We start from the raw sequence: 24,695 nt of genomic DNA, 5'->3' as shown, positions 1-24,695 counted from the left end.
AAACATCAGATTTGGTTTTAGCCTGACACAATTGGTGGGTTTGTAAATACCCTATAAATGTCTCAAATTGCAGAAAGAATCTGTGAAATTATGCATTGTCTGAAAAAAGCAGTGATTTTCTCTCTCCCAATTTCAAGATCATAAGCTGCTCAGCTATCGTGTTATGTGTGATAGCAGCCTTTTCAAGCCTTTTGTCTGTCGTTATTTCTAAAGTCTCCTGTCCCAATAGAGTTTGATGTGAAGCTGTCAGGCGAGCTCGTCTCTGTTCTCTTTTTCTTACTGACAGAAGCAGTTGGCTGACAGAGACTCTCCTGATGGTGACAACTAAATGATCTCTTCTTTATTAAACACCTCTTACTATCTCCCTATCGCTCCCTGAATACCTCGCTTCCTCCTCGCCTTCAGTGTCTCTCTTTATCTTGTGACTGACTGCTCTCCCTCTCCTCATCTCTTTCTCATTCCTCCGAGTGTCTCTCTCCTCCTCCCGTCGCTTTATTCACCCTCTCGGCTTGTAACCTCCCATACTGTATCTTCTCTTGATTTCTCTATCCTTTCTGTCTCCCTCCTAGTTGTCTCCCTCTTTTTCTGTGAAAGGGAAGAGGGAATATGCTTCCATCCCTCACCTGTGGCCACCAGCCAGTCAGCTAGCCAGTCTGTCAATCTGTTTGATAGTCACTCAGCCAGTCTGTCATTGTGCAGCAGTGTTAAAACATTAATTAATAAGTCTCATCCACAGAGCTAGGCAGTAATCCAGGCTGATCTCAAGGATCCAAGCTTTCTGGTCTGAGTCTTTTTCCTCACCCCCCCTCCTCTCTGTCTTTTCTTTCCTCTCAAACCTTCTCAGCCTCTTTCTCAGTTTTCTCTCTTTCCAGGAGGACTGAAAGACTGGGCTGATAAGAAACATTATTAACTTCTCTCTGAGAACAGAGAGCTGGAGAATAGAAGAGTGATAAAGGGGTAAATAAAGGAAGAAGACAAAGAGAGAGGGACAGGTTCAAACGTAAGACAGACAGTAAAGTATTGAAACGGAGAGACATTAAAAGTTGGCACAGTGAACAGATAGAAAGAGGTATGGAGTTTGTCTCTCTTATAGGCCCTCCAAGCAGGATTGGGTGCCATACCGATGTCTAGTTATTACCATCATTTATGAGACAGTACTGTCTGTGTTCTGAGGCCTACGGACAGAATGGATGGATAGGAGCATAGATAGAAAATGTAACTGATGATGTGGAGTCTCTTGCAGACACCCCGAGAAACTGTTTTATGAACAGACTTTGTTCAATTTAATTTAATCCTTTGTGGAAAATATTGTCACAGAGGAGGTAACATTTTTTGAATTTCGACACTACTTTGTTCTACTTAAGTGGTGCTTTGAGCTAAATGCTAGCAAGGCAACGTGCTCACTATGATAATGCTAACATGCCGATTAGTAGCAAGAATAATGTGTATCAAGTTCACCATCTCAGTTTAGCATGTTAGCATGTTTAGATTTGCTAATTAGCACTTAACGCAAAAGCTAAGGCTGATGGGAAATGTCATTAGTTTTGCAGGTATTTGGTCACAAACCAACAGTGGACAAATAACAATGTTTACCTGATAGATAAAAAAGTTAACATAATTACAACTGAACCTGTGGGGAATACGAATCTCCGTACAACATTTTAAGTTGTTGAAATATTTCTAGGACCAAAGTGTTGGACTGACAGAATGACCACTACAGACATTGCCACCACTACCCTAGAGCAATGCCACATCCATAACACTCAAACAACAACCAATATTTCTCCAGATGTTAAAAATAGCAAAACTGATATAACAACTAATCTGAATATTTAATTGTTGTTTTTACAGATATGGGAAGATTGTGTCAACAAAGGCCATCCTGGACAAGAACACCAACCAATGCAAAGGTGAGTGAGAATCCATTGACTTTATCCAGTGTGGTTATGTGTGTGACTTGCAAAGTCATAATTGACTTCACAAACTCTGATATGTTTTTTTGTATATTTCTCTTCCTGTAGTACTTTTTTGCATCCCCAATTAATCAATGCCTAAATGTTTTAACAGTGGGCTAAAATGTCTGTCAACAGACAGTGTGACGTCAAATTAAAACAAAGTACTTCAATCGTGCTGTGCGTGCTGTTGCACAAGGTTCTTCTGTTTGCCTCAGAATTGTGAGTTTACGTATGTGGTACTGTAAGGGTGTGTGATGTTACACTGTATACATAACAACAGTATTGACTCCCATAATGACCATGTCATCCTTTAATCTATTTAAATGATGCACTGCTAGAGTACCTTTATTTAGTTTCACCTCTCCATGATGATGATTTCAGGATTGCACCGTAATGATAGTCAAAGTTAAGCAGCTTTTGAAATCAAGATGTTGTTATTGTTGGCATTGTTGGCATTGGCCAAGTCAAAATAGAGAACGCCACACAACAGCCACAATGTGTTTCAAATAGTCTCTGTGGTGAATGAGGCTCACTCAAGTGTCTTCTGATGAGGGTCTGCTTGATTGTTGGAGTGGTCTGAACAAAGCATTAATCAACATGATTGTAGTCGTCTGCTTTTGAAGAGGCTCACACGAGCATGTGTTCGGTATGATTGCTGCTCAAGTGCCAGGGCTGTACTCAAAGGTACACTGACATGGTTTAGGACAACGACACAAATGGCCTGTAATCAGCACATCAGCTTCAATAGCATGAGTGAAGGAAAAGTCAGTATGATTGATAGCGATGACAGAAACGTTCATGTAAATTCTAAGACTTCATCTGCTGTGATTACTTCAGATAAGATATTTTGAGTAAATGATTGCAGTCCTACCTGTTTTAACATAATAATGAAACCAAATGTTATTGAATGTCCCCTGAAAACTGTTTTGCTTTCGTTATTTCTTGGATCTTTCTAACTGGCTAGTTATATAAATCTAGTCAAATCTAGTACCTGCTTTGGCATCACATAATCAAATATTGCTTTGCTGAGCTCTAAAAGCATATTGAAATGCCTGTCCTGACATCATTACCGCACAGCCGGAGGGAAGTCAGAATATTCTATAAACCTAGTGATAATTATCTGTTACTCTTCCATTTTCTAAATTCATAAAAAAAAATTATTGCTGTTACTTGAAATGGAGTTTTAAAAAAAACGGATTCAGTACAGCCTCAGTGCTCCAGCTCATGATTATTATGTTTGCCAATTATGCTATGCTATACGATCATGCTTCTTTTTTTAGTATGATTTACACATGGAAAATAACATGTTTTATTATAGATCATATCACAATGCTTACAAACTAAACCAAAACCAACCGTAATTTGCTCTAAATACTTAAATACTTATTTTCGTATCAATCAAGTATCAAAATCTGAGGAGGATCACGCTGTTGGATGCTGTCCTCCTCTCCTACTTCAATGCCTAACGAATCTATCTCTCTCTCTCCCTGACCCTGTCTTCCACTGGTTGAAGCTTGAAAATATTGTAAACAAATTCATAACATAACTAATTACACTGGTCGGACTGTTCAGCTCTGTTTCAGACTGATACCTCCGGTTCAGGCTGGTCCTCATCCTCAACACGTGCCTTTTTCAGTCGCGGAAAATACTGTTCAATACTCATCTGGATTGAAGCAGCAAACATTCAGTGTAAGAGTAAAAAATGACATTATTTATAATAAGTTTATTTGATTCACAGCTGCTACATATAGTGTTTTGACTTTAACAACCCAACTGCATTTTACCGCAAACTTGTGACTAGTTAACTTTCTAAAGCAGGCGCAATCGCTTGTTTGCTAAGAGTCGGGTCGGTGATTGGGAATGTGTGATTGTGTAAAGGTGTTCACAAGATAGATACCAACCTTTCGTGAACTTGTGAATTTTGCCAGCCGTCTTCTCTCCTTTATGGAGACAGACGCTGTGTGCACGGTGGGCTTGATGGTGTTTTAAACCTCCAACGTCGCCTTACAGGCAGCTAACCCTCACCATAACCCTAAACATAACCATTACCGCGCTGACTGGAAGGCGACATTGGGGGCTAAAAACGCCAAACACCGTACGGTGGGAGGAGCTGTGTGCGTGTGTGTGTGTGTGTGTGTGTGTGTGTGTGTGTGAGCGAGACACAAGTGACAAAGAGACGGAGGAGAGCAGGGAAAGGAAATGCAGCTGAACGTGCTTTAAATAGCGTTTAAAAAATAATAATAATAACGAAACGCAATGTGTGGCGGCCGGTGTTGATAGTGCGGCGCACCGCATCAATTAGTCTATGTGTGGGAAACACTGGGAGTAGGGCGGTGGGTAAATTTGGTTCCAGCATTAACCAGCTCCTTTATCTGGTTAGTGAACTCCAACAGGGGGAGGAGGGGGAAAGGGGCGAAAGGTTGAGTTGAGAGAATGATGGTATGGAGTGGTAAAGGAGATGGATCCTTAAAGGCGTTAGTGTTGGTTAGGAGGGTAGAGGGGGGTTGAGATTCCTTGTCCTAGCTCTGAGTGTCCCATGGTCAAAGCTCTCCTCAGCTGGGGGCTGAGGTTGATCTCTGCCACGCTGTGTTATGTCTTCCTCTTGTTTAGAGTCCTCATGTCTTGTGTCCTTGGCAACAGGGTGACGTAGGAAGTAAAATAGGTTTGAGGTGAACAGCTTTACTCCTGACTTGCTAAGGAAAAGTCTATCTGCCTTAAAAAGATGTTTGCAGTCCCAGAAAAAGTTGAAATTGTTAATAAAATGCACTGAATGGATAGTACATGCAGTTGAGTGGCAACAATCTGCTCAATCAGCATTCAGAGAGGTGACTGCGTTCAGCAGATCAATAAAGTCCCGTTTCAGCACTTCAGACTGTTGCTTTACAACATCTTTCGACCCTATGTGCAGTATGATCTTTTTCACAGTTGGGTGTGCTGCCACGATATGCAGGATTCTTTTTGCAGTGTTTCCGCTATGCATTTTGGAGTGGCGGCCTGCTGAAGAGACATATTCACGTGACACTTTGTATTCACTTACTGTTTGAAACTCACATTTACATACAGTTCAAGTTGCTTCAGTTTAGGCTTGTGAAGCTAAGGTTTTAATGTTATCCTAACCTTACTTTGGCCAAAAAAAAGCAAACGCTGACTTTACTTGATATCACCATTTAGTTGTTTGCTTTTAAGTTTCATACTGTGTTTAATTTGTTCACAATATGGACTAGCCTGCTCATATTTAAGTATAAAGCCAAAAGGAATGCTTGTATACAGTTTTAATGACAAATTAGTGGTCGTAGTAAGTGAAAATGTGATCTGAGATGCACATTGTAAAATATGTTGTGTATTTGTAATTGTTCATTGTGTGTGATATCTGTAAACTGAATGGACTCTGACCAGATTTTATTATGGTCCAAAAACTGAAATAGAACTATCTGTGTAAGAGAAAGGACACAATATCCTGGAATATAATTGTAACACACATGATGCTTTTGAGTAACCATTGCAAACACAGACACACTTCATACACAATTCCTTAGGTGATGCTACTGTTGACAACTTTTTCCAACTGTTCCAACATAATCTTTTCGTATGGGACCACTCTCTGGACCCATAACACCTACAATATTTTTCATTGCTGTTGCTGGCCAGCAGTGTAGCTACTAGACTAGTGCACCCCCACTAATTTTCAACACTAATCAACGTTACTCCTTTCCCCCAGCTGCTGAAGGAGGAGGAAACACTTTTGCCAAGTCAGAGAACATTCCTTTTTTTTACTAAATATTTTCCTGTTGCCTTTTGCTTTTTGAGTTACTCTCAGTCCTTACCCCTGCTGTGTGACGATAAGTCATAATCCAGTTCATCAGACGGAGATCCAGGGTCCTGCAGCAGTAGAGCATACTGTATCTGTTGCACACTAGTTGTGGGGAGTTGTTTTGTTGCTAGTTCTTCCTTTTGCAGCTGTCCACGGATGTTCCCTACTAAGTACAGGGGTTGAAGAGTCGCTCTGCCTGGACGATAATGCAGGCCAACCGGTCATATCACAAATCTCAGTCCTCCCATTTCCCAGGAAAATGATTTACTCTTAGACTTTGCACCAAGAGAGTGCAAGGGAGGACTATCACTTGTAGATTTATTAACTGGTACACAGCCCTCCTGTTTCTTTGTAGTATTGTTGGTGCTAATTAAATGTGTGTTAGCATACAGTTGTCCACTGTTTTGTCATGGTAAAGTGGTGTTATTCCATTCACTTCCACATTCACTTCAAGCCTGTTTATTTTGGTTTTGGTTTGCAACCTTCTGAAGTTTGTCGTCCGTGAAGAAGGGAGACATCTTGCTGCTAATTAGCTTTAGCTAAGGGCCACGTTTCCAGTCACTGCAGTACAGGCTTGTGCTATTGGTAGGCCATGCTTACGCAGTACTGAGGAGGTCATATAAATGTTGAAATATATATACAATTTTCAAGTATTCTGGAGCTGCTTGTCGTAGTTTCTCACAGAAGTAAAGCAAGAATATCGCAGAAAAAAGCAAGCAGAGGCGAGAGCAAGCAGCTAAAGCATCACTGTAAGAAAACAAAACAAAAATCTTAATTTTTCTTATTGTTAACAAATCCCATGGAAAGATTATTGTTAGAAGTTTATGTTGAGTCAATCCCACATACTTCTTCCATAAACACTCACTAGAACACCAAATGTGTATTAATCCGCAGCTGAAAATAGTCACAATACAAATACACTACTTACTCTTGTTTGTGTAACATTTTGAGCAAAGTATTTAGCCTTTTCATATATGTAATATATGGAAAGACTGGAAAGGTGTGTACATGTATGTTTAAGCAGAAACCCAATGTAGTATAAACAGAACTGCCGGTGCATCCGCTGTCCATGTTCATGTTTCCTAGATCTTGTCCAAAATCAGATTTTAAAAAAGTTCAGTGAATGAGATGTGATGCCCATACTAATTATGCAAGTAAAAATATGACTTAAGGACTGTGATTTAATAGTCATTAGATGCTTTGCATTAATGGCTTCAGACTCAAGCAGCAAGTTGACAGCCTAATTTAATCCCATTCAGTCACATTTTATGCGCCAACGTGGGTGAACTAACAAACAATACAGAGCAAAAGTTTGTATTTGTAGCTTGAAGAATCACCTGTGATAGCGTGCAGCTGCAAGCATGGGCTGTTTTATGTATGCACTTAAATCATATGTTCAAAAAAGAAAATTGGTCAAATATAGATTAGCTAAAGATATACAAGGACAAAAGGTAAAAGAGTTCTGAACGGTGTCTGTGCCCCTGGGCGATGTGCCCTTTCTAAAGAGAAGAGTGGCTTCAAAGGTACTATGTGTATGGGACTAACAAATATTTTTTTTCTTTGTTTTGTTTTTACAAATGTTGAAAATCAGATTTAAAAAAATCAATAAAGCAAAAAAAGGAACAATTATTTACTTAAAATATTTTGCAACACACACACACACACACACACATACGTTTGGCTGTCTTTTTTGTCATCTTGTAGAAGAGACACAACTTTCATTAGTACATAAAATCCCAAAAAAACAACCTTTTTTGTAAAAAGCAAAGAGTCTGTGTGTTTGCATGTAAATAGTAGGGGTATTCTTGGCACTGGATCAGGCACTATAATCTGGATATACTCCAGACAAGGTCTTTATGAATACTTAACATTAGAGAGAGTGTTTCAAAATGCAAACTGATGTCTTCAGCTGTAGCTGTATGCTTATTATTTAATGCTGCAGCAGCATAGGCGATTTCTACAGGCTGTGGCCCACATCAGCAATTTCGCTGCTTGTGATGTAGACATCATCATGTTAACTCACAATGAAGGAGTTTCATTATCAGGTGGCCATTAGAATGCCTTACAACCGGATAAGTGTTGGTTTGATTGCAGAGGCATTCAGTGGGGACAAGATAAGTGCTTAGCGTGACTAAGGGAGTACAAATTGGCACAGAGAGTTCTCTTGGAAAGGAAGGGATGGATGGGAGGAGGCAAGGGGAGGGGGGAGGGTGGGGGTAAAAATAACCTGGGGCTGACAGAAAAGGAAGGGGACCCCTTGAAAGTGATGATTTAGCTGACATCCTCTTTTCAGTAAGATTTGGCAGAGAGGAAAGCGTATATAGAGCGTGAGAGACAAAAAGACAGGTAAATAAATAAAGTCTTGTTCCTTTGCTGTCTGCAGGGATATTGATCACACTTTCTGTGGTGGTCTTGCTTCATCTAAATAATTTCTAAATTGTTGTTGAGTTCTGAAATTTCACAATTCCTCAACTTTTGAAAACCCCACAAGCCCCTCGAGGCTTCTTTGCTTCTTTTACCCTAAAAAGTTAATGTTTCGCACTGGAACAATATATGAATATATGGTGGATAGATACATTAAAATGTTAGCCCTAAACAACACTTTCCTGATAATTACTGTTTAATGCATTGCCATTTCAATGAACAAAGAAAGCAACATTTTTGCTTTGTCAGCAGAGGAAGAAGTATATATAGATCTTTTACTTAAGTAAAAGTAGAAAAGTGTTAACATTAAAGTAAAAGTAGAAAAGTATTAGCATCAAAATATACAAAGTAACTAATGTAACAAATATAGTGGAGTAAAAAGTACAATATTTCCCTCTGAGATGTAGTGGAGGAGAAGTAGAAAGCATAAAATGAATAATACAAATAGTACAATTACCTCAAAATTGTACTCAAATACAGTACTTGAGTAAATGCACTTAGTTACATTATGCCACTGTGCTCTGTTCTCTGAAAAAAATATAAAGATTTTCTTTGTAAAATACTCAGCTTTGTAGTGGGCTCAATGTTAAATACACTGACAGTTTTCTAGTTAGGAGCGTGGGAGCTCTGGGGGAGGGAGAGGGCATGGAGCACAGGATGGAGGAAGGAAGGGAGAGGAAACCACTTTAGATTGTAAAGGATTTCCATTTCCCAAAGACAAGCGCTCTCTCTCTCACTGTCTCCATGTCTCCTGCCTTTTCTCCACCTCCCTCCTGTTTTTCATCTCATATCTCTCTCTCTCTCTCTCTCTCTCTCTCTCTCTCTGCCTGCCACTCTCTCCCTCCCATTCCTCCTTTGCTCTGTCTCTCTCTCCTTTTCCCTCTCTACTCGGTTAGCCCATTCTAATGGCCCATGGCCAGGAACTCCGGGAGCTCAGGAGATTAGATGGGAGGTGTGTGTGTGTGTGTGTGTGTGTGTGTGTGTGTGTTTGTTTGTCTATGAGCGCATATAAGTGTGTATTCATGTGGTGCTGCGCTTCGTAATAAAACTTATTTTTTCATCTTTTTTTTTTCATTCATGATTGGAATATTTGTCAGGCCTGACTGAGCAAGAGGAATTTTAATCTCTGTGTCATCATAAAGCCACAGATGGGAGGGACAGGGCACAAATAAGGGTTATATAATTCAGGGATATTATTTTATTTCTTCCGTTCTCTGGAAATATCCCTATTATCGTGCCTAGAAGAGCTTAGATGAGAGTTTTCACCAAACTAAAGAGGGTAGGTTAGGTTATATGAACATTTACAAATTACATGTCGGGCAGTAGCGTGGCGTAATCATTTGGAAAACTGTCCATCAGCTTGGAAGGCAGGCATTTGCTTACAGATTCAAGCAGCTCCCACTCAGCTGAAAGGTCCTTGAGCAAGACAATGAATCCCTACCAGCTCCTGGGGTGTGTTCTGTCACTGATACTTGACCTCTGACCTCCCTAGAGGGAGGGGCAAATACATTTTTCACAAAACACAGATCACTCCTTGAGTGATGAATACAATCAAAGCAAATGGCGCATTTCAAGGCTGATGGTCTATCATACCAAAGTTGTCAATTAGATGAGCACTTTGAGATAAAAGTACCTCCATCATTCATGTCTCGAGACATGAATGGTGTCTGGCTATAGGTGTTTTTCTGTGTGCAGGGCAAAGCCAGATTACATGCCAGCATCTACAACAACTCAATATTTTTATATTTATAAGAGATCATGTACAAGGCTCGTCAGACATGGACTAATTTTTCTGATACTTTAATACTAACTAAACATTTGATAAGAGCTACACAGTTGATCGGTAAATCACTGTAAACAGAGCAGCTCCATGAAGTGGCTCTTGGTTACGTTGCAGATGCTGATCACACCTACATGCTCTGTTTTCACTCTACAGAATCGCTTACTAACACTATATGTCACCACCATTCAACAAAATAAACTGCATTAAAGTTGTGCAAATATGCTAATATACAAAGCAACCAATCCCTATAGTAGTAATATACTGTGGGAAAAAGACCATTCTGCTGCTGCACTGTATAATATATATATAAAAAAAATATATATATATATATATATATATATATATATTTTTTTTGTAGCCTCTTTATTTAGTCTCTATAAAAACCTAACTTTTTTAAATCCTGGATGGCTCCAAATAATTGAAAATTGGCTATTAAGGCCTCAGGGGATTGATGGTGAATAAAATGACATTTTTTTTGTGCAGACCTGCTTTATCATGGAACCCCCTGCTGCCCTCATAACACAGCAATATAATAATCCATAATGAATGTCATGCTTAATTATTACAAAGGAGGAAATGGAAGTGGTTAAATAAACTACTTAACAAATTAACTACTCTAAGTGAGACAATTAGACCGTGTCAGTGCTGTTCAGGAGCTTTATACTCTCGTAAATATGATTTGTTTTGTGTAGTGGCTGATGGCTCTCAATAATGAACTGAAACTTTACTGATGTGAAATAAGATGGTTATTATAATAAAGGTGTGTTACATTATATGGCTACTACATATAAAAGTAGCTTTATAAGAGTACTCCACCGATCTGGCATTGCACTCCTATTGCATTGTCAGACTCATGATGGATAGTCAAAAATAGAAAAATAAAGCATCAAAATCAATGCAGCAGAACCAGAGATATCGCCTTGTTTTATTTCACGCATTCTTCTTCCTTGTCAAAATCTGCCATCTACATTACCCACAGTTCAACTCGAGCAGAGATTTGGGTGTGTTATGTTAGGAGTGGGTACCGTGGCATTGAGCCACTAGCCTAAAGCAGAGATGAGGATTGGGCTAAAGAGGTCTGGTAAACTCCACACCCCAAGATTTCTTTTTCATTTTCAAACTTGTAGTCTTCAGACCCAACCAATGCTGAAGTGATTTGAGATCACTCAATCATCAGATTTGGATGAGCTCCCTCTGGAGCCACAAAAGGCTTCACACAAATTTTTCACATACATGCAGTAGTACTCAAGACCTATACACTTATAGACTTTGATGTGTAAAATCGGTGGATTCCCCTTTAAAACACAAGTTTTGTCAATACAGTTGATTTATTTCAACAACCATGTGCACTGCTGATAATGTTGAACTACTGCCATCAAACACAAGGACTAGTGGTGATTGATCCATTGTGACCTGTTTTGGGGTTTTATTTTCCCACTAATTACATGGACATTCTGTGGTTAAACAAACAGCCATTAGTTCAAGTGTGAGATATGAGAAATGGAACTTTTTAAATCTTTCTGAAATAAAATCCGCCTGGCAAGATGCTTTACTGATGTATGTTTGTGCATTCTCAATTAGTTCAACTGTTGTGGTGTGGCCCTAATTAGATACAGTGGTGTGAAAAAGTGTTTGCCCCCTTCCTCATTTCCTGTTCCTTTGCATGTTTGTCACACTTAAGTGTTTCGGAACATCAAACCAATTTAAACAAAAGTCAAGGACAACACAAGTAAACACAAAATGCAATTTGTAAATGAAGGTGTTTATTATTAAAGGAGAAAAAAAATCCAAACCATCATGGCCCTGTGTGAAAAAGTGATTGCCCCCCTTGTTAAAACATACTATAACTGTGGTTGTCCACACCTGAGTTCAATTTCTCTAGCCACACCCAGGCCTGATTATTGCCACACCTGTTCACAATCAAGGCATCACTTAAATAGGAGCTGCTTGACACAGTAAGGTCCACCAGAAGATCCTTAAAAGCTACACATCATGCCGAGACCCAAAGAAATTCAGGAACAATTGAGAAAGAAAGTAATTGAGATCTATCAGTCTGGAAAGGGTTATAAAGCCATTTCCAAAGCTTTGGGAATCCAGCGAACCACAGTGAGCCATTATCCACAAATGGCGAAGACATGGAACAGTGGTGAACCTTCCCAGGAGTGGCCGGCCGCCCAAAATTACCCCCAAGAGCGCAGCGACGACTCATCAAGAGGTCACAAAAGACCCCACAACAACGTCCAAAGAACTGCAGGCCTCACTTGCCTCAGTTAAGGTCAGCGTTCATGCCTCCACCATCAGGAAAAGACTGGGCAAAAATGGCCTGCATGGCAGAGTTCCAAGGAGAAAACCACTGCTGAGCAAAAAGAACATCAAAGCTTGTCTCAATTTCTCCAGAACACATCTTGATGATCCCCAAGACTTTTGGGACAACATTCTGTGGACCGATGAGACAAAAGTGGAACTCTTTGGAAGGTGTGTGTCCAAGTATATCTGGCGTAGAAGGAACACTGCATTTCATAAAAGAACATTATACCAACTGTAAAATATGGTGGTGGTAGTGTGATGGTCTGGGGCTGTTTTGCTGCTTCAGGACCTGGAAGACTTGCCGTGATAAAAGGAACTATGAATTCTGCTGTCTACCAAGAGATCCTGAAGGAGAATGTCCGACCATCTGTTCGTGTACTCAAGCTGAAACGAACTTGGGTTCTGCAGCAGGACAATGATCCTAAACACACCAGCAAGTCCACCACCGAATGGCTGAAGAAAAACTAAATGAAGACTTTGGAGTGGCCTAGCCAAAGTCCTGACCTGAATCCTATTGAGATGTTGTGGTATGACCTTAAAAAGGCCGTTCATGCTCGAAAACCCTCTAATGTAACTGAATTAGGACAATTCTGCAAAGATGAGTGGGCCAAAAATTCCTCCAGGGACGCTGTAAAAAGCCTCATTGCACGTTATCGCAAACGCTTGGTTGCAGTTGTTGCTGCTAAGGGTGGCCCAACCAGTTATTAGGTTTAGGGGGCAATCACTTTTTCACACAGGGCCATGATGGTTTGGATTTTTTTTCACCTTTAATAATTAACACCTTCATTTACAAATTGCATTTTGTGTTTACTTGTGTTGTCCTTGACTATTGTTTAAATTGGTTTGATGTTCCGAAACACTTAAGTGTGACAAACATGCAAAGGAACAGGAAATGAGGAAGGGGGCAAACACTTTTTCACACCACTGTAAATATAGATACAAAATTGTGATGCCTGTGTATACATGCTTGCATATGTTTATAAATCTGTTTTCTCTGCATACTGTATGTGTGTATCCATGCTTGTCTAGATGTGTTTGTCACAGTCGTTAATGTGTGCACATAATATGTGTGTTTGTGCTATCCTATTAGGGGGTTCTCATTAGTAACAGTATACATATTTGTGCGTGCAATACATATCTTGCTGCCTTTGAACAATAAAAGAAATCATCTGCTTATCAGCAAAACAGAGCGTCGCTCCAAATCCTGGAACAGACAGACAAGAACAGATGTTAGGAATGCTGTGTGTGTGTGTGTGTGTGTGTGTGTGTGTTTGTGAGATTGAGAGAGAAAGTGAAAGTGTATTCCCTCAACATGTTTACATTTAGGATTGTAATGAGTCAGGCTTTTGATCATTTAACTGTGTTCACACGCAGCCCACTCAAAACTACAGCAGGATTTTCAGATCTGCTGTGCTTTCCGAACGTTTCTGTTTCTGGCTTAATGCATGTGTGTGTCAATATGTCTCTTTTATTAGTTTCTCATATAAACACACAGTCAAAAACCTATATCTACTAACAGTCTCTCAGTTTTGCTCACCACACACACTTGCACGCAAACTGCCATTCACACTGCAGACAGACTGCGTCTCTTTAGCTTCTTTCTGTCTATTTGACATCTCTTTCCAGCCTCACCCATGTGACCCAGCAAAACAGGGCGTATTTTTGAAAGAAGAGATTTATATGTGCGTGTTCAGACCTTTTGTCCTTCAGTGCTTCCTGTAGTGCCCGACCTAGATTCCCAGAGCGTCAGCAATTTGGCAGATACGCTGTGCACACATACACACTCGCAAAATGATGCAGACCATATTGCAATAAAATCGACTTGATGCTCATTCTCTTTGCGTCTTTATTTCTTCAAACAAGACTCTGAATCACTTTAATGGCTGCATTAAATGTGGAGAATTTTTCTTCATGTCACTTGTATTGGCCACTACTATAGGAACCCCATATGTACTGACAGATTTAGTGTAGTGCAGGGACGAAAAAAGCTCACATGCAATGCAGTGGGATATTAAATGTTAGACAATAGGAACCCAGTAGATTTTACATGTAAAAGTAAAGACTTCGCTCAGCATTGAGTCATGACGAAGAGTATGTGTACAGTACATCTACAGGGAATGAATGGAGAGCAGCCATTTGTCAATGAAAGACATTAGAGTCTTTACAACACATGGACATGGTTTCATAAAAAAAAAGAGCTGTAGTACACAAAACCTTGACCTTAGAAGATCTTTTGGTTCATAAACCAGATAACAAGAGTTACTGTTATGACACCAATTCTGTTGATGTTCTGTGCTAAAACACATTTAATGGGGGAACTAGCAGCTTTCATTAAATACGTGACCTGACTTGATTTTCACACATTTGTAGGATTTATGCAGCACAGACACTGGCTGGTTTTGCTCAGCGATATTCAAAACAACATTAACTGATATTCTACAACGTTTTATCCTTTTTTCCCCCTCACCATGCTCCTCCTTCTCATCATCATCTTCTTTTGTGTTGTCTGTGTGTGTACAGGCTATGGCTTTGTGGACTTTGACAGCCCTGCTGCAGCCCAGAAGGCTGTGGCCTCACTCAAAGCCAGCGGAGTCCAGGCACAGATGGCGAAGGTAAGCTTCACCCCTCCGTTCACTCTCTGCTCTGCTTTACTTGTTGTTATTGAGGTGTTTGGCTTTGTTGTGCTGCTATACTCCAGGTGGACTCGATCACTGTCTGTAAACCTTGGAGAAAACCAATGGTGGTGCTGGCGGGGAGGTTATTTATGGTCATAATAACAATAGTAACAAAAGTAGTGCAGTGTTTATAATTATAATAACAACCACTGGATTGACTGTATATCAGTTATACTGTTGCATTGAGTAATGTGAGACTGATAGGTGCAGCTTTGACTACGTTAATGATGAGATTTTTGATTGAGTCCATATAGAGTTATTAATTAACGGCTATAGTAACTAAACTAATAACTAAAACGGAAGTTAGAGTGTCTGCAGAGGCATCGTTAGGCCTGGTCGTCCAAGGCTACAGCCCCGAATGTTTTATGAATAGCCCCGGATCTCTTGCCCTCTCTCTCTTCTTTTTATTTTTATTTTTTTTACAAAAACAAGTATAATAGAATACTAATACAGGAAACAAGTATTTTCCAAGGCACTCGCAGTTCTTAAATTTTTAGAACTGTAATTTTGTCCAGTTTATTTTTCCAAGGCGAATAAAACCGGCAGCTATGTGTGGGGTCTGACTAGCATGACGTATTTATTGCTATCACATAGTAACTGTCTCTAAGTGAGGAACGTTGTGAAAGGTGAAATATTCGGAGGAATCATAGCCAAATCAGTCTAATACATTGATGCAATTAACACAAAGTTTAGGAGTGCAGTACTAATGATTTTGTTTGAAGTTCCTGTGCTGTGATGTTTCCAGTCTATGGTTCAGACTCAAACACACAGAGCTCTGAAGCAGACCTGTGCGTCGCTTTAGTGTCCACTCTCTCTGTAAAAATAGAGATGAGCAGCGTGCCTTCCGTGGTCTGTGCAGCTTGATGTGGACATGCTGCGGCAGATGTGACGCGTTTGTGCTCCGTGTATTTCTGCCGTAGTTTTGGTTTTCCACCTCCGATGTAGAGTAGCGTACAGCCACTTCCCTAGCTAAACTTTGTGTCATTTAGAGACCAGAGTCTCAAACGGGGCTCTGTGTCTGTCAGAAGGTCTGAGATCTACCATATCAGCATGGCAATTATGTAATGCACAGCAGAATGGTTCAGGTAGATTATTTTCCGAAATATAGTGACTTTATTCTTGTAATAGCCTATTATCACTTTATTTTTCTCAAAATATCACGACTCTCAGAGAACACAGATATATTTTGAATGTGCACAAAGTTTTGGACATGAGCAGAAATCTTGCTCAAACACCTGAAATATTACAGTCCAGAGGTTTATTAATTCATTAAAATGAATTAATGTATCATTGAGGTGAATAATTGTCATATGCACATTTAAGGAGGTTACTCATCCATCCATCCATCCATCCATCCATCTTCATCCGCTTATCCGGGGTCGGGTCGCGGGGGTAGCAGCTCCAGCAGGGGACCCCAAACTTCCCTTTCCCGGGCCACATTAACCAGCTCCGACTGGGGGATCCCGAGGCGTTCCCAGGCCAGGTTAGAGATATAATCCCTCCACCTAGTCCTGGGTCTCCCCCAAGGCCTCCTCCCAGCTGGACGTGCCTGGAACACCTCCCTAGGGAGGCGCCCAGGGGGCATCCTTACCAGATGCCCGAACCACCTCAACTGGCTCCTTTCGACGCAGACGAGCAGCGGCTCTACTCCGAGCTCCTCACGGATAACTGAGCTTCTCACCCTATCTCTAAGGGAGACGCCAGCTACCCTCCTGAGGAAACCCATTTCGCCGCTTGTACCCTGGATCTTGTTCTTTCGGTCATGACCCAGCCTTCATGACCATAGGTGAGGGTAGGAACAAAAACTGACCGGTAGATTGAGAGCTTTGCCTTCTGGCTCAGCTCTTTTTCGTCACAACGGTGCGATAAATTGAATGTAATACCGCACCTGCTGTGCCGATTCTCCGACCAATCTCCCGCTCCATTGTCCCCTCACTGCGAACAAGACCCCAAGGTACTTGAACTCCTTCACTTGGGGTAAGGACTCATTCCCTACCTGGAGAAGGCACTCCATCGGTTTCCTGCTGAGAACCATGGCCTCCGATTTAGAGGTGCTGATCCTCATCCCAGCCGCTTCACACTCGGCTGCGAACCGATCCAGTGAGTGCTGAAGGTCACAGGCCGATGATGCCATCAGGACCACATCATCTGCAAAAAGCAGCGATGAGATCCCCAGCCCACCGAACTGCAACCCCTCTCCACCCCCGACTACGCTCGATATCCTGTCCATAAATACTACAAACAGGATTGGTGACAAAGCGCAGCCCTGGCGGAGGCCAACTCTCACCTGAAACGAGTCCGACTTACTGCCGAGAACCCGGACACAGCTCTCGCTTTGGTCGTACAGAGATTGGATGGCCCTGAGAAGGGACCCTCACCCCTGTACTCCCGCAGCACCTCCCACAGTATCTCCCGGGGCACCCGGTCATACGCCTTCTCCAGATCCACAAAACACATGTAGACTGGTTGGGCATACTCCCAGGCTCCCTCCAGGATCCTTGCGAGTAAAGATCTGGTCCGTTGTTCCACGACCAGGACGGAATCCGCATTGTTCCTCTTCAACCTGAGATTCGACTATCGACCGAACCCTCCTTTCCAGCACCTTGGAGTAGACTTTACCGGGAGGCTGAGAAGTGTGATACCCCTGTAATTGGCACACACCCTCTGGTCCCCCTTTTAAAAAAGGGGAACCACCACCCCGGTCTGCCACTCCTTAGGCACCGTCCCCAGACTTCCACGCAATGTTGAAGAGGCGTGTCAACCAAGACAACCCCTCCACACCCAGAGCTTTAAGCATTTCTGGACGGATCTCATCAATTCCTGGGGCTTTGCCACTGTGGAGTTGTTTAACTACCTCAGCAACCTCCACCAGGGAAATTGATGCCAATCCCCCTCATCCTCCAGCTCTGCCTCTACCATAGAGGGCGTATTAGTCGGATTTAGGAGTTCCTCAAAGTGCTCCTTCCACCGCCCCTATTACCTCCTCAGTTGAGGTCAACAGCGTCCCATCCTTACTGTACACAGCTTGGATGGTTCTCCGCTCCCCCTCCTGAGGTGGCGAACGGTTTTCCAGAAGTACCTTGGTGCCGACCGAAAGTCCTTCTCCATGTCTTCTCCGAACTTCTCCCACACACGCTGCTTTGCCTCTTTCACGGCAGAGGCTGCAGCCCTTCGGGCCCTTCGGTACCTTGCAACTGCCTCCCGGAGTCGTCTGGGATAACATATCCCGGAAAGACTCCTTCTTCAGTCGGACGGCTTCCTGACCACCGGTGTCCACCACGGTGTTCGTGGGTTACCGCCCCTTGAGGCACCTAAGACCCTAAGACCACAGCTCCTCACCGCAGCTTCAGCAATGGAAACTTTGAACATTGTCCACTCAGGGTTCAATGCCCCCAGCCTCCACAGGGATGCACGAAAAGCTCCGCCGGAGGTGTGAGTTGAAAGTCTGTCGGACAGGGGCCTCCTCCAGACGTTCCCAATTTACCCGCACTACCCGCTTTGGGCTTACCAGGTCTGTCCAGAGTCTTCCCCCACCCCTGACCCAACTCACCACCAGATGGTGATCGGTTGACAGCTCTGCCCCTCTCTTCACCCGAGTGTCCCAAAACATATGGCCTCAGATCAGATGAAACGATTATAAAATCAATCATTGACCTTGGCCTAGGGTGCTCTGGTACCAAGTACACTTATGAGCATCCCTATGTTCGAACATGGTGTTCGTGTATAGACAATCCATGACTAGCACAGAAGTCCAACAACAAACAACCACTCTGGTTTAGATCAGGGAGGCCGTTCCTCCCAATCACGCCTCTCCATGTGTCTCCATCATTACCCACGTGCGCGTTGAAGTCCCCCAGCAGAACTATGGGTCCCCGACTGAGCCCCATGCAGACTCCACTCAAGGTCTCCAAGAAGGCCGAATACTCTGAACTCTTGTTTGGTGCATATGCACAAACAACAGTCAGAGTTTTCCCCCACAACCCGCAGGCGTAGGGAGGCGACCCTCTCGTCCCACCGGGTTAAACTCCAACGTAGCGGCGCCAGCCGGGGGCTTGTGAGTATCCCCACACCCGCCCGGCGCCTCACACCCTGGGCAACTCCGGAGAAGAAAAGAGTCCAACCCCTATCCAGGAGTATGGTTCCAGAACCAAGACTGTGCGTAGAGGTAAGCCCCACCAGATCTAACCGGTAGCGCTCCACCTCCCGCACAAGTTCCGGCTCCTTCCCCCACAGAGAGGTGACATTCCACGTCCCCAGAGCCAGCCTCTGCTGCCCGGGTCTGGTCCGTCGAGGCCCCCTGACCTTCACTGCCACCCATGTGGCAGCGCACCCGACCCCAGCGGTTCCTCCCACAGGTGGTGGGCCCATGGGATGGAGGGATGTCCGCCACGTAGCTTTTTCGGGCTGTGCCCGACCGGGCTCCGTGGCAAACCCGGCCACCAGACGCTCGCTGACGAGCCCTCCATCTGGGCCTGGCTCCAGACGGGGGCCCCGGGCTTCCTCCGGGCAGGGTCACTTCATCCCTTCCTCGATTTTTCATAGGATTTTTGAACCATTCTTTGTCTGGCCCCTCACCTGAGACCACTTTGCCTTGGGAGACCCTACCAGGAGCACAAAGCTCCAGACAACACAGCCCTCAGGTTCATAGGGACACACAAACCTCTCCACCACGATAAGGTGATGGTTCCCGGAGAAGAATATATATAAGAATATAGTGACTTTATTCTTGTAATAGCCTATTATCACTTTATTTTTCTCAAAATATCACGACTCTCAGAGAACACAGATATATTTTGAATGTGCACAAAGTTTTGGACATGAGCAGAAATCTTGCTCAAACACCTGAAATATTACAGTCCAGAGGTTTATTAATTCATTAAAATGAATTAATGTATCATTGAGGTGAATAATTGTCATATGCACATTTAAGGAGGTTACTTCCCCAACAAAAGATGCAAAAGAGGAGGGAAGAGTAAATGATGCCTAGGCTACATGTGTGCTGACTCAGATAGAATTAGAAAAGTCGATCTACACGAGAATAAATAGTTGAAAGCAATACAGAATACCTGAGAGCCTTACTGCAAACTATTCCATTATGTTTTTATTTTTGTAATTGTCCCCAATGTTTCCCTTTACATAAATATATTTTCAGCATAAATTGATTCAGAAAAAGTTAGAAATAGGTCCCATAAAAATTCACCCGAATGCAGGAATTTTAGGAATTAAGTGTTTAACGCTCACAATTTTCTGGGGGAGGACACCCAGACCCCCCCGCATCATAAGTCGCCACACAGATCTGGAAACAAAACCCTGTCCTTTGGGTTGCCAGGCCAGTTATAACTAATAACTTACCGTTAGCTATAGTTACAACTATAACTATATCTATATTATATATCTATATGAGGTCAGGTGTATTGCTGCGAAAAGATGGGCGAAAGGATGCAGCAGATTATTTTAGATGGCTGAGCTAGTTTTAGTTTTAGGATGTATTTTCTCTCTATTTTCTTCTTTAATGCTAATAATCATTTGTGTTTGTAATTTTGTGTGTGTGTGTGTGTGTGTGTGTGTGTCTGTGTGTGTCTGTGTGTGTGTGTGTGTGTCTAAAGCTGGCAGTTGTATGCAACAAGGCTGTGCCAAAACATTTGGGCCTAACCAGCACAATCACATTATCCTTCAATGCGTGTGAGAGAAAGACACTGAATAGCCTGCCTTGCTTTCTGATTCATTAAAGCTGTATTGCTGCATACTTCCTCTTATAAATGAGAGAGAAGTGCAATTAAAATGGGCCAGTCTTCAGGCACAAGGACCATCCCATTGAATTAAACAGCAGCAAGCCTCTGAGCCACCTTTGCCTTGCTCTTCTATTAAACCTCTTTTCATTAGACGTCCATCTCTTATTTTGTTCCTAATGGCTTGAGGGGGCATTTGGAAGAGCAGTGTTGATGTGTTTAGCTGTTATTAAAGAGAGAAGAACCCTCGACTCCTTGGTCGACTGGAGATTGAGTTTTCCAAAGGGATGGAATAGAGGGCATGGAGTCAATTCCAAATGAAATTACACAGACTTCTTACTGTTTCATGAACTTATTATGCACAGAGCTGCTGATATCCCGGCTAACTTTCCTGAATCGGGTTGCAATGAGAAAGTCTCAAAAGCACTGATGTTGATTTCCAGCTTGGGCCTCTAACATTTTGTAAGATGAGCACCTTAATTGGGGTTTGACAAAGTCTTGGTTTTAATGCATTCAGTTCCAATTAGACTGACTGAAGTGAAAACTCATGGCATGCTATTTCCCACATCCTTCTCAGACTATGCTGAGGTTTTGTAGGTTAGCTGGGACAGAAACTTTTGTTCTTAGTTCTAATCTGCATGAGAGTTAAAAGCTTTTCCACCAAAGACAGCAGTGAGGTGGTAGAAGGGAGGGAGAAAAAAAGAGATTAGCTTTTGTGAAAGAGAGATGAGACATTTAAGAAAGGTGAATACTGATGGTTTTTAGGTAGGGGAGGTTTGGAGGTAGAGCTGTACTGATCTAACATTGAACATCACTACTGAGCCGGTGGTGAACTGAAACGCTGGTTTGGAAAGTCCTCATTGGATCTTATCTATAAAGATACATTCATGGCATGTGCTTAACTTTAAATGTCAAAATAATGATAATAATATTATTAATAATATTAGCTGGCTTGGGATTTTCATCCCTCTGAGTATTTGTTTTGAGTAGGTATTCTGATACTTTTATCTTTATTTTATCTTATTTTTTTATCTTATTTATTATTTCTAGTATATTTCTTGTATTTTCTGTATGTGTGTGTCCTTGTAACTTGCTGCTCTAACAGCAATTTTCCAATGTGGGATTAATAAAGTTCATCTATCTATGTATCTATTAATCTATCTATCTATCTATCTATCTATCTATCTATCTATCTATTACATTTCATGATGCTGGCGAAAGGAGAATCTTTCTGTCTTAATTCTACCTATATCAAAGTGCTGAAACTTACATAGCTTTGGTATATTTGCAGCATATATATAAAAATACAAAGGTTAACACATGTATGTGCTACAGCTTCATTGCCTTGCTTTATTGTGAAACTGTTTGTTTCATAGCAAACTAAATGTGCTGTAGTGTGAATGGTTACATATTTTAGTTTGTGGATTTGATTAAATGTATTATTATTAGACACTAGTGAAAGTTGTAGTTTTTGTTCTTTAGTACAAAATAGAAGAATACAAAAAACACATCTAATGGACTCTGGAGAGTCTGTATCCTTAATCGTATTGATAACATAAGAAATACATTTGTGCAGTCAAGAACAACTGCAGAAAAGTTTTATCAGTGTTTTCAAGTTAATCTCTGGGGTTGTCTTTACTCTTGGAAATAATTCGAGAAAGATAATCAGTTCTGACATCTTTATTCTAAACACTGTAACTGAACCAGAGCTCTATCAGGTGGAAATGGTGGATATGGAGCTCAGTAGATTTCCACAATCACTCCACTTTTCTACAGTCTCACTTAAAAAAGTGAATATCATCATTTATCCACATAGCAGATTTAACACCTTTGGTTTTCCTTACTCTCTCACAAAGGGGGCTATATAATCTCCTTATTACACATCTTATCAAAAGATCTTAGTGTGAGTAAGGGGACTTAAGAGATGTGTTAGATTAGAGTAAAAAATAGGTGTTTCTATCGAGTCAGTGTTAAAGGTGTGAGAGCGGAAAGCATGTTTACACAATCATTAATTAAGTTCAAATTCTTAAAAACTTCAGTTACATAAATTGATGAATTAAACTATCTTCTATACAGATATCAACAACATTTAACCAAAACATGGTGAATGGTGTCAAGAGGAACAGAAGCAATAAGAATAAAATTAGGGTGTTATCATTTAGGCTTCAAAGGAGTCAATAATCATTGAGCAATAGTGAAACTGCAACCCAAATGTAGTCGCAGGGTCACTGCTCCAGGCAGACATCCTTAATCTCTGAGTGCAGATTAAACTGGGACCTGGCACTGTTCAATGATTGGAGCATACTACTTTGTTCACTGCCAAATTTAATTTAAAATCATACAAGCCTAAATTGTTTGACTAGAGGAGGTCATTTAGCATAAGGAAGTTATTTAAAGTGAACATTGAGACATCAGTCTATTGACATACCGACGTCAAGCCTTGGGCAGCATTTGCAGAATCTGAGGATTCCTTCCACAAGACTTTTAAACTCTGCAGGATGGAACATCAACACCAGCCATGTTTAAAACACCAGGGCTACTAAATACCGCAGTAGTAATGTAAAGTGGGCCGAATGAAATGCCATTTCAGACCATCTCCAAGTCTCCAGAGCTGCCTTGAACCTGGTCTGCATTAGGCTTCAGTTGTACCTGCAGACTACCTATTTTTCCTCACTTCCTTGTGCTTGTGTACGGACCATGGCACATGGGGGAAAGGATTGCCACCAAGGCCTCAGTGTGTCTCGCCAGAAACATGAACAAGTAGAGGCACAGATACCCATTCATTTGATAATGATACAACCCGACTGCAGGTGCTGTACATTGTGCGTGAGCAGATTCAGCAACCATATAAATGTACACAGCACAGAAAGGAATTAACAGGCAGCGTCAAAGCCAAACACAGGCACTGTCCTGCTGCGTTGCACATCATGTGAGGGATGTGGGGGGTACAGTATATGCAGCCTAAGAGAGGCTAAACTTTAAAAATAACTTAAAATACCAATAGGAGATTATGAAGCGGCAGTATATCTTACAGAGGTCTGACAATCCAACTGCCAACCTCAAAGTTAACCATGATTAAAGTAACTTCCTGACATTACCAATGAATTAATTATAGCACAGTGGAAGCAAGATTAGACTGTTGGTGTATACTCACTGTGAGAAACCTTTATCCATTAAACCCTGCAGCCCGCACTGACATCTTCTTTGTGATAGGTGCATGTTTTGGTTGTGAAATAAACGAGACAAGAAGAAAATACAGCAGGCCGAGATGTGAAGAGGGAATAAACGGTGTGTGTGTGTGTGTGTGTGTGTGTGTGTGTGTGTGTGTGTGTGTGTGTGTGTGTGTGTGTGTGTGTGTGTGTCCTACACTCACTTCCTCAGTCTTCTTGGTAATTACTGTTGACCTAAAAGATGATTACTGCTACAGCTGTACTCCCCCCTCTGTCTTGCCTGCTCACTCACAGTTAGTTTTTCTGTCTCTCTGCCTTATACTAACTTTCTCTCTTTGTTAAGTATATCTGTATGTTGAATCCTCATTTAACTGAAAGTATTAAATGTCACCCTTACACTTAAACTCATTCTTTTACATAGAACGCTGTAGAATGTACTGTACTTTACACAGGTATGTGATGTGTGTGTGTGTGTGTGTGTGTGTGTGTGTGTGTGTGGGTGTGTGTGTGTTTCTTCTTCTATTCTATTTTCTATGCTTCTCCTTGTGTCCATGAATCTTGCCTCAACATAAACCAATTAGATGCTGGGCAGCTATTTGACAACATGTAGAAAGGTTATTGTCTATTTAAATTCACACGCGCTATTTTTACCATTCAAACACAAAAAAAGTCACACACTGTGATTTATCTATTAGCACTTTGTGTGTGTGTGTGTGTGTGTGTGTGTGTGTGTGTGTGTGTGTGTGTGTGTGTGCAATAACAGTTACAGAGGACCAAGGTCACTATGCTAATTAGAGAGATGGTACCACTGGCATTGACACTTCACACCTCCCTCCGTTCT

General features: G+C 41.7%; 1 protein-coding gene across 4 annotated transcripts in view; it reads left to right on the top strand.

The window, feature by feature from the left end:
• Positions 1-24,695, top strand: part of LOC144519913 (RNA-binding motif, single-stranded-interacting protein 3-like) — a 137,626-nt gene that overhangs the window by 42,972 nt on the left and 69,959 nt on the right. For all 4 annotated transcript variants that reach the window (XM_078253437.1, XM_078253439.1, XM_078253438.1 and 1 more), the window contains exons 3-4: positions 1,852-1,910; positions 14,801-14,892. In XM_078253437.1, coding sequence (XP_078109563.1) covers positions 1,852-1,910; positions 14,801-14,892 — 151 coding nt within the window. The remainder of the gene's footprint in view (positions 1-1,851; positions 1,911-14,800; positions 14,893-24,695) is intronic.

The sequence above is a fragment of the Sander vitreus genome, chromosome 6 (assembly GCF_031162955.1).
Source record: "Sander vitreus isolate 19-12246 chromosome 6, sanVit1, whole genome shotgun sequence".
Lineage (NCBI taxonomy): Eukaryota > Metazoa > Chordata > Actinopteri > Perciformes > Percidae > Sander > Sander vitreus.
Note: the sequence above shows the minus strand (reverse complement) of the source record. Positions and strands in the feature narration are given on the sequence as shown.